Source organism: Thunnus albacares, chromosome 10 (genome assembly GCF_914725855.1).
Source record: "Thunnus albacares chromosome 10, fThuAlb1.1, whole genome shotgun sequence".
NCBI classification, from domain to species: domain Eukaryota; kingdom Metazoa; phylum Chordata; class Actinopteri; order Scombriformes; family Scombridae; genus Thunnus; species Thunnus albacares.
The window spans coordinates 5,807,862-5,819,126 of NC_058115.1; the positions used below are offsets into that span (position 1 = coordinate 5,807,862).

The 11,265-nt window shown below is 41.2% G+C and overlaps 1 protein-coding gene across 1 annotated transcript; it reads left to right on the plus strand.

The window, feature by feature from the left end:
- The first annotated feature begins 1,573 nt into the window (after positions 1-1,573).
- Positions 1,574-7,819, plus strand: slitrk4 (SLIT and NTRK-like family, member 4). The gene is made up of 2 exons (XM_044362801.1): positions 1,574-1,756; positions 2,647-7,819. The coding sequence occupies exon 2, from the start codon at positions 2,689-2,691 to the stop codon at positions 5,278-5,280; it is 2,592 nt and encodes an 863-aa protein (XP_044218736.1). The 5' UTR covers positions 1,574-1,756; positions 2,647-2,688; the 3' UTR covers positions 5,281-7,819.
- Positions 7,820-11,265: the final 3,446 nt, after the last annotated feature.

An 11,265-nucleotide genomic window follows, 5' to 3' on the forward strand; every position in this document is an offset into this window, starting at 1 on the left:
ATCCCCTTGGAGGTTACAAAGGAGGAAAAAAACAGGTGAGACCCCAAAGCATCTATGTAGCCTATAAAAATATTTTAAAAAATTAGATGATCACAATGAACTGTCAGAAATACAGTCATTAAAGTGTGCGCTCAAAATAAGGGATCTGTTTCAAGGTCTAAAGGTTTTTTTTCGGTCTACGTGAGAGCGACCCCCCCGCCCCCCTTTCCCTCTCTCTCACTCTCTCACCCCCTCCTCCTCCCTCCTCCTCCTCCTCCTCTCTCTACATCTCTGCATTCTCCTCTTTTAGTCGTGTGGGAAGCTCAGTGAATGCGGCTGCAGAAGGAGCCAGCATACTTATGCGCCTGACACGGATACTGTTCTGTCTTACAGGAGGGGGAAACACAAGCTTTCTTTCCTCTCTCTTTTAACTCCCTCCGTTTTTTCCCCTCCTCCCTGAACTGGATCTTTTTGGCTTTATAAATGCCAACATTTCCCCTCCAAGTTCTGGTTGATTTTTCTTTTTTTTATCAGGAGCGATGGACGCGAGAGAAGGCGCGGAGTTTCCAGCTGCACCGCAGCGGACTAAAGGCTGAATAACTGCATTATTCATTTTTACGCACCGGTTTCTGTTGTCCTGACTTGTCTCTCTTGTTTCTCTCTGTGCTTTCCGCTTTTTTTTCATCAGGGAGAGGAGCTTCGATATCCCCATAGCCCGTCTTTTTTTTACATCCGTCCTTTTTGATTACCTCCCGTTGGATGGAGACTGAAATGAGCATCTTTTCTGCCGCTGCCTGCAAATAAACTGATCACTAAAGAGAAAATAACTGTTTCGCACGGGGTCAGAGCAAATGACTGGATTTATGCTGCCAATGGAGAATAATATACTGATACACATAACCTGATGGGAGCGTTTTGGCAGCTTTTGCCCGCTGAAGCATTGCCCCGGTGCGCAACTTCAGCACTCCGGATCGTTCCAAACAAACCAGTATTTATTCATTGGATCGTTGGGGTTTGCTGAGCCGAGCTGAAGCCAGACGCACAGTGTTGACAACCTTTCTCCCCCGTTATTCCTCTCTGCACCCTCTCCTTTTCCAATTTTCCCTTAAAATTTTTTTTAAAAAACTCCAAGTATGACGGACTTATTTCACCGTATCACCGACCGCCTTGCGCCCTTTTTCACGCCTTGGAGTCGCCGGACGCACCGTCAAGATATCTAAAGCTGCCTGCCTCTCTCTCTCTCTCTCTCTCTCTCTGCCTCTCTCTCTTTCTTTCTCTCTCTCTCTCTCTTTCCCTATCTCTCTCCCTCACTCGCCCTCTCTCTTTTTCTCTATCTCCCAGTCTCTCTTTATCTCTCCTGCAACCAAATGAATGCTCTTCCATGGAGGTAGTACAACCACCTTGGGGACCGAACGACCAGAGGGGTAATTTTTCCAAGCAAGAGGAGCCCGTCAGCAAGAGACGCATCGGGTGAAATCGGAGCCTCCCCCCCTTTCTCTCCATCTCCACCGCACCCCCCCCCTCCACCCCCCCTTCCCTCCCCCTCCCTTCCTCCCTCACCTCCCCTCCTCCCCCCCCACCCCAGTGTGCTTGGCTCAGGTTGATATACAGTAGCCTACATGGGGATATAGGGGCTGGAGAAACCTTGTTGCGCCCCTATAACTGTCTGCGTTCTACTTCAGCTGGGAGGACTGTTTGCGTACGTCTCCATCCATGTCTCACCAATGCTACCCTGTGTCTCCAGAGGGAGCCGCATTCTTTACCACCTCAGCTTTGGGTAAGTCTAATTTATTTAGAATTCACCCATTTTTTTTTTCCTTTATAATGAGCTATTTTTTTATTTAAAGATTTGAAGAACATTTTTCTTGCGTTTTTGTACCTGATGTCAAATGTGCTGAAAAATGGTTTGATAAATGTTTGCCGCTCAAACACTCTCAATATGTCAGCAACGGGCACAATCCCAATTCTCCCTCTTCCCCCTTGCTCTCACTGTTGCTTCTTAAATAACCTGAATGTGCTGCTTAGTGGTGGTGCCGCTGCCACTGCTGGCTTCAAATGAGACCCCCATGAAAAAGAGAACTGCAGCCGTTTGACTTTGATTATGTTGAATATGCTGAGAGGGGAAGAATATAGTGGTGCCGCTGTTTTAGATATTTCCAAGATGATGCTTCATGCCTTGGGAAATCAGAATGTGATGCATAAATGTGCAGCAGCTCATGGGTTTGAGTAATTTCCAGAGCATATGTTACTTTTCCTGCAGTACGGATTTTTCAGTATCCAGCATTAGTGTTGTCCAATGATTAGGGTGAATCATTGTGTCAAAGCCAATGCCACTCATTGCAATGATTCTAATAAAAAAAAGTGCAATAATTAGAGATGTGCAGCATTAGCATGGCAATTTGCATATGGTTATATGTACAGGAAAATGATAATTCTAGCCCAAATGTTGATGTATTTTATTTTTTAAAAAAGCACTAAAAGGGATTTGATTTTGAAATTGCAGTATAATCAATATAAAATATGCATTTTGATGGTTTGCTTTCTGTGTGTGTGTGTGCCCATGTGTCTCTGGGCTTGTTTGTACATGTGTATGTCTGTGTGTGTGTGTGTGTGTGTGTGTGTGTGTGAATGTTTGTGCATGCACCTGTCTTTTTTTTTTCTCCAAAGGTTACTAAATGGTTTTCTGGGGGAGGATTTCTAACCGGCGAGATGCTGCTCGTACTCCTGCTGACAGCCTTTTCTTCTTCCATCTCCGGCACCCTCTCCTCCTCCCTCTCCTCCCCCTCCATGTCGGACGGACCCCCGATGGCAGACCCTTCCGCCTCGGACTTGATGGCCGAGACCTGCAGCGCTTGCTCCTGCATGTCGGTGGAAAACGTGCTGTATGTCAACTGCGAAAAGATCACCGTCTATCGACCCACGCAACTCATCCCGCCGGCCTCGTCCTTATACCATCTTAACTTCCAGAACAACTTCTTAATCATACTCTACCCAAACTCGTTCCTCAACTTCACCCACGCTGTGTCACTGCAGCTGGGGAACAATAAACTGCAGAACATTGAAGGTGGAGCGTTCATGGGGATGAGCGCGTTGAAACAGCTGCACCTGAACAATAATGAGTTAAAGGTGCTGCGAGCAGACACTTTCCAAGGGATAGAAAACTTGGAGTACCTTCAGGCTGACTACAACTTGATAAAATACATTGAAAAGGGAGCATTTAACAAACTGCACAAGCTAAAAGTGCTGATCCTGAATGATAATCTCATACAGGCACTTCCTGACAACATATTTCGCTTTGCCTCAATGACACACCTGGATATAAGGGGGAACAGGATCCAGAAGCTTCCTTATTTAGGGGTTCTGGAGCACATTGGGCGCATTGTAGAGCTGCAGCTGGACGACAACCCCTGGAATTGTACCTGTGACTTGGCACCTCTCAAGGCATGGCTTGAAAACATGCCATATAATATTTTTATCGGTGAGGCCATATGTGAAACACCAAGTGACTTGTACGGGAGGCTCTTGAAAGAAACCAACAAACAAGAGCTTTGTCCCATGGGAACAGGAAGTGACTTTGATGTTAGGATGCCACCCCCAATGCCTGATAATGGGCAGTCGCCCTCCAAAATGTCCCCAACCACCGTGGCTCCCATAGCCACAAAATCGCCAAAAACCACTGACTCATCTAAGATTTATGGTAATGGCAATGTGGTTGGTTTACCTCCATTTGGAAGAAATAGCCAGATTGTTTCCTTTCAGACGCGGACCCCTCCATTGTTGTGTCCCCAGCCCTGCAGCTGTAAAGCTCACCCCTCTGACTTTGGCATTAGCGTCAGCTGTCAGGAGAGGAATATTAAAAATCTAGCTGATCTCATTCCCAAACCCCCAAATGCCAAGAAACTTCACCTGAGTGGGAATTACATACGTGACATAAGCCTGACTGATTTCCAAGGTTTTGAGGGCTTAGATTTGCTACATCTGGGCAGCAATCAAATTGTCACAGTCCAGAAAGGTGTGTTTGCTAACCTCACTAACCTGAGGAGACTGTATCTGAATGGAAACCAGCTTGAACAGTTACACCCAGAGATGTTTTTGGGCCTCACAAACCTACAGTACCTGTATTTGGAATACAATGCCATAAAAGAAATCTTAGCAGGCACATTTGACTCTATGCCGAACCTACAACTCCTGTATCTCAACAACAATGTTCTGCGGAGTCTCCCCGCCTACGTGTTTGCGGGTGTCTCTTTAGCTAGACTGAATCTGAAAAACAACCACTTCATGACCCTGCCAGTGAGCGGTGTCTTGGACCAGCTGCGGTCATTGACCCAGATAGACCTGGAAGGGAACCCGTGGGAGTGTTCCTGCGATCTGGTCGCCCTCAAACTCTGGCTAGAGAAGTTAAGTGATGGAGTGGCTGCCAAAGAGGTGAAATGTGCCTCCCCTGTGCAGTTCTCCAACATTGAGCTGCGCCTCTTGAAAAATGAGATCTTGTGCCCTAAGCTTGTTGCAAGGCCGCCGTTTATTCTCACTAGCGCCACCCCTGTTTTGACCTCAGTGTCGCCTGCTGGAGTTGGCAAAGCCCCACCGGGAGGGCCTGTGCCTCTCTCGATTATGATCCTCAGCATCCTTGTAGTGCTAATCCTTACTGTGTTTGTGGCCTTCTGCCTTCTAGTCTTTGTCCTGAGGCGGAATAAGAAACCCGTGGGCAGGCAGGAGGGGCTGGGGAATCAGGAGTGTGGCTCTATGTCACTGCAGCTCCGCCGACATAGCCACAAATCAGGCAAAAAAGGCTCCATCCCGGGAGATGACTTGGGAGGCGAAGCGTTCATCCCCCAGACCATCGATCACATCGGAAAGAGCCACACCTGCGGGATCGGACGCTCCTCAGACATGGATGCTGGGTTCAAGTTTGCCGACTCACAGAGGCAGAAGATTATCCTCCGGAACAGCGCTGACAAGGATAAAGACTCGCTTTCCACCCTGGAGCGCAACAAGCGCCTCAGCACCATCGACGAACTCGAGGAGTTCCTTCCCCACCGAGAGCCCAGCATGTTCATTCAGAACTTCCTGGACGGCAAAAGAGATTTCAACAGTATAGGCATGGGCGGGTATGAAATCCGCTACCCGGAGAAAACACTGGATAAAAAGATGAAGAAGTCATCGCTGATAGGCGGGAACCACAGTAAGATCGTGGTGGAGCAGAGAAAAAGTGAGTATTACGAGCTGAAAGCCAAGCTCCAAGGAACGCCTGATTACCTGCAGGTGCTCGAGGAGCAGACTGCACTGAGTAAAATGTAAGGATTGTTGTGTTTGATTTAGTGCATTGATTACACACACACACAAGAAAGTCAGACACACATACAGGCAGACAGACAGCCAAACACATCTGCCTTTCTCTGGTTCTTTCTCCCCCTCTAGCCACACACATACAGACACACAAACACACACACACACACATCATTTAGCCACCCCAGATCTTTCGCTTTCTTTCTTCATTTCTCTCTCTGCAGCCACACATGCACAGACACACTCCCACACACACATACAGCAAAAAAAGTGCCTTCTGGTAATCCTTAATGACCAATGCAGAGATGGACAAAATGGCTCCACACTACAAAGCTATTACTAGAATCAGCGTGGATGTATTTCACAGTAAAAGACCTTTGGATTATCCATGCCACTACATGTATGAATCCCACATACATACCACAGGACACCCTAAAAAGCAACCAGACATTTATAGTATTTTTGCTGCTATTGAAATGGGTACTTATCTGCTTTTTTGTTGTTCTTGTTGTTCTTTTTCTCCTCCTTTTGTTTTTCCTACCAAATCAAAGGGTCTTGAAAACAGTGCTTGAGAATATACCTCGCGGTCTTCAACCCTCGTTTAAAAAAAGAGAAAAAAAAAAAAGGAAAAGGAGGGCACCTCGGTTGTTTTCTTTTGCTCCGGAAAGTATCCAAAATCACTTCTCCTGGGATGAGATTAACAGAAATGGTGACTCAATGGATGCTACTGCTTTTTTATGCTTTTTTTTTTTTTTTTTCAATTTGTGAGGATACCTGTTTGTTGTTGGGGAAGCTCTCTGGAGTCGGCTGCAGACTCTCTGCCATCTTGTCTGGATTATACACCAGTAGCAGAACACCTGCTCTTTGCTGGGAGGCTAAACGGCTCATGTTTTCCATTCACGGGAAGTCAAGGCACTGCAAAACTCTTTTGGGAATGATTTCATGACTTGTTTTCTTTGTGTAAAGAGCCATGTTAAATATAGTGTCTTCTGAATGGAGTTGTGTTTTCTCTTCAAGTTGCTACTTAAAACTGTATGTTTTGGGTGAAATCTAACGGCACATACACTGTCAGAGGATGTTGTTTCTGAAAAATGAAAACCCAAGGATAAAAAATTACAAAGCTGCTTGCCATGTAAGCGTAACCTGGAATTTATTTTGTAAGTCTTACATTATTTGTATCTGTGGGACTGGTTTGTAAATTACAAGGAAAGAAACATCTACACATGCACACGCACATACTGTACGACGGAGCATCATCATCAAGAGACTACAACCCAGAAATGTCAAACAGGCCGCTAATATAATTCAATCGGTGATCCACCCCCCCCCTCTTGTCAGCTCTCAATTCGTAGTAAAAAAAAAAAAAATTTAACAACATAGTTAATTTATTTTTCTATGCAGGATTATTTAAAGAGTTATTGGTATTATTTAAAAAGAATAATACACAAAGAGTGGAAACGACTTGATAGAATGATGCATCAGAGCTAATTCACGTCACCAGAAGTGACTGTTGAGTTGTTTAAAGGGTTTCTGTTTCTCTCAGTTTACTGAAGAACCCGGCCCGCTGGGTGAGGGTTGTGAAATGTGATCTGTGATGTTTCCTGTTTATTGTGTCGCACGACAAGCCGAGGCCTGATAGAGTCTGTGAAGTTTCAAGCAGTTTCCTTATTCTTATATCTCCCACAGTATCTTGTAAAAGGTTTCTTATTAACATTATGCAACCAAAATAAATGTGCATTAAACTTGATATGGTTCTGGATTGTTGGGATGGGAATGGAGACATTCGCTGGGTGAGGAAAGGCTACGAATTGAGGCTCTAAAATTGCTCTCGAGAATTTGGGCAGAATCATATCATAAAACACCATGTGCAATATTAGTAAAAATGCTCAGTCATGATGGCTTCAATTAATTTTTGTTTAATTTATTTAGTTTGAGGTTATATTGTCGAGACAGGTTCTATTTCGAAATTCTTTTTATCAACTTAACTCTATCCGGTCCTTATTTAAAAAGTATTGTTAAGTTAAAATTATCAGTGTTTATTGACATTACAAATGAATAGAATGTATCTTGGAAAGTATAATAAATACAATTTTCTATCGGTCATAAATCTCCTGTATATTGGTTAATTTTCTCTTGTATAATCATGTTGAAATCAAGGTATTAAAATCAGCACCTATTTGCACTGTGTCCCCCCTTTCTTTTAATTTACGTCCTTTTAGCCTTTCTAAGCTGCTTTACCATGAGACAGAAATATTCTTTCACTGAAACTACCGATGCTCCTTCATATCCTGCTTCCAGTTTTTTCACAAAACAAGTTGGACTGTCTGACAGCTCAGTGTTGGACAGAATACAGCTCAAGTGACAGAATGTTGTACTTGTTTTGTTCATGTACAAACACTGGCTGGCCTTCAAGCATAATATATGTTTGCGTAGTCTGTTTAGTTCGAGAAAACTGGCTGTGGAGATGAGGAAACTGCTGCTTGTTGCTCTTAAGGCCATGAAACCATGGCATGCTTTGCAACTGACTTAAGAACCACATCTTAAGGTTTGGTACATATTCAGACAAAACTGGTTTTATTCCAGTCTCAATATAAGCAAGACTACATGCCAAACTAGACATTTAGATTCTTTCTTTTGCTGTTTCTGTGGTTCAGATAAGTGAAAAAATATCCTGAAATCACATTTCAAAGATGTAATATGACCAAATAACTTCATGTTCACCTGTTTTAATGCAGCCTCATTTGACATTTCCACTTTTTGTGTGTCTGTTCCTGTGAAATCCATGTTCACGTGTCCAAATTTGCTATTTTTTAAGTCTTAAAGCTTTTGTAGCACGGACTTTATTGTCTAGCAAGTATCATATATCCATCTGTTTTTAGGCACCTATCAAACATTCATGTCTGTTCCATTTTAGGGTTAAAAATTCAGATTTCTTGTTTCTGTGTTAATCCAACCTATGGGGCTTTTGGGAAACCAAGTAGCAGAAAGTATGACTCATCCAGACGCCAGAGAATTGTCCTCATTAATTATTAATACCCTTGGCAGTTATGAACTAAAAAAGGGATGTGGGGAGGGGGTATGAATCTGATATGCCCACCCCCTCCAAATTCTCTCTCCCTCCTCCACATCTTTTCCTCTCTCCTGTCATATTTTTGATCACACCACTCCATAATAGAGTAGAAACATCATTTCGATACTTAAAAAAGACTCAAATTGGCTGGAAAAGAGTCTTTTCAGTCCAATATTTTACTGCAGTGACTTGGCTCCTATGCAGGGTTCTGTTCCTGGAAGCTCCAGGGGTCCTTGAGGGGGATACCATGGCATCACTAGAAAACTGAGAAATACTTTATTTTCACTGTAATTTAACTCACCAGATATTAGTACAATGAAAAACAGTACAAGGAGCCTGATGATAGGTTTTTCTCTTCTCTCTGTTGTTATCATCCCACCTGCTGCAGAGACTGTTATGCAATTCTGTGCTGAATTCTAACTGTAAAAGTCATCTCTGCTGTGGCCTAGAGTATATTCTTATCTGATAGGGTTGCTTGATGAAATTCACAACTGTTTGGGGGAGACTGTATTGGAAATGTTTGGAAAGTACTGCTGGAATAGGAAGGTAGAAAGGTTTTAAGTATGAAAATGGCCACAAGGGGTGCTGTGAGCTAAGAACACAGCAAAGAGTGTAAAATGGTGTGACTGGACTGCAGGAGGAAAGACAGAAAGAAAAAAAAGTGTTTTTAACAAATCTTATCCATGAAAAAGAAAATAAATGAAAAGAGAGGTGCAATATTAAAGTAAACAATTATAGTAAACAATTATTTGCAGACTTATTCCCAAAATATACCAAAAAACCTATCCTTAATCAAAATCTAATGATTAATTTGGCAGATATGTTTTCTCAAAATCTATAACTGAATTTCTTTTTCTCTTTTTTGGCTTTTTCCCACATTTACACTGCATGAAAATACATTTCAGTTAGTATTTACATCAGCTGGCTCTGTAGGGTATCTCTATCTCATAACCTTCTTAATTCAGTATTTGTAGCACAATCTTAGGAGCAAAAAGGCAATCAGTCAAACAAAAGTGTACAGAACAGATATGATAATAATTTCACTAGTTATTATTCACAGTTTTAGAAACAGGTTTTTGTATTTGTGTCACAAACTATGAACATTTAAACAAGTAAGTATGTACTTGGAGGTCTTGGATGTCACATTTTCCCATCTGCACTTAAATGCAGCATAGAAATTTAAGTAAAATTGAAAAGTTTGAAACTTTATGATCCTATTTTTTTCTTTATTGGACATTTATCCTAAGAGAACATAACAATTACTTTCAGAATGATAAAAGTACCATGTATCTTCTAAGAGAAGGTGAAAACCAATGAAAAATATACAGGATATTTAATGGAAATAAGTATTTTTGTGTTGGGTGCAAATGTTTTCTGTGAATACAGTATGCAGTCTCATTCCCTATTTATATTTTCATGTTCTCCCCACTTTGTTCTAGTGTTGATCATTTGTACTTGTGGGGAATTTCTTCTTCAATGTGGATATTCTGTCAACTTAATCCCTCTCCTTTCTTCTCCTGTTCCCCCTTTCCTAGAGGTTTTTATCATCAAAAAGAACAGGAATTATGCATTTATGAATAATAGCCATTGTAGAAATTTCCATTTCCATGCAGTATAAATGTATCATGTGGCTGCTGTACAGACAAACCAGGCTTCTGTTGTGTCTGCATTTGTGTAGATAGTGTTGCAGCCACTATCTATACATATTTCTGTACCAAAGTTAGACAGCGAATAACCAAGAGTTTAAACAATATACATTTTAAGTATAAAGAAGTGCTGTATCTCCAAAATAAAATTCAACATTTTTTTTTTTTTTTTATTATGTCATTTAATTTTGTTATTAGAATATAAGTAATAAACAGTCCTGCATGTCTGGATTAAACTGCATTTGCTACTGATGGTAGCCAATCACACATCATTCTATCACTTTAAAAGTTCTTATTTTATTTTTTTTCACTTCTTAAACCCCAATGATCCCATTCAATTTTTACCTAAAGCAGCTCTAGAGTTAGAAACACCTTTTTTTTTTAACATTGTATGACCACATCACACATGTCTGTTCAAACACTTCACTGAATGTTTGTGATGCTAACACTGAGCAAAATACTTTAACCCAGGATGCCATTTAAAAAAAATATATATATATAATAATATGTATAATATAATAAATGTCTTCATCATTTCACATTTCATCAAAGTGCAGCCTGACATGACTGCCATGGTATTTTACAAACATTGTGATCTTTAGCTGAATGTGAGAACCACATCAGTGTATGTAGCTCCTGAACTGCAAATCCTGTAAAAGCCCAGAAAACAATGTTCTTAATCATCCTCTATGAGCAGCTGCTGCTTGAACAAGAAATGTCCTACCTAAGAATTAACGTTTTAAATTATTTCATATTAGAGATTTACCATGCCCACTGACCACACTGTGCCAATTGGAGCACACCCATTAATGCCTACCGAATGTATGGTTTGTATGTTTAGATATTTTTACTGTATTTTTTTTCCTATATTTCCAGGCACTGGTTTCAATTTACCAGCTAGTTTTTACGTAAAAGTCTGCGTGACATTACCCTGTTATAATTATGTAATTTTGACCCAAAAAATTGAATATACCTTGATATTCAGTGTGATGTATAGCACCTAATAGATTATATCAAAATAAAATATTTTAATGCCTGGAAGGCTAGACAAAACACATAAAATACCTACACATTCATAGAAGCATGATTTGCAAAATAGTAAGTTGTGATGTAAAGTAAAGGTAAGTCAATAACAAAGCCATTGAAATGACCCTTTAAAACAAAGATTTTGGATGTTGATCAATCCTTTCTTGCACAACATGCATTTGTAAGTATGAATCCAATGGTGTCCAATGTCCATCAGGGTTGAATAGGTTTAGATTCCATTTGACTTATTTTGTC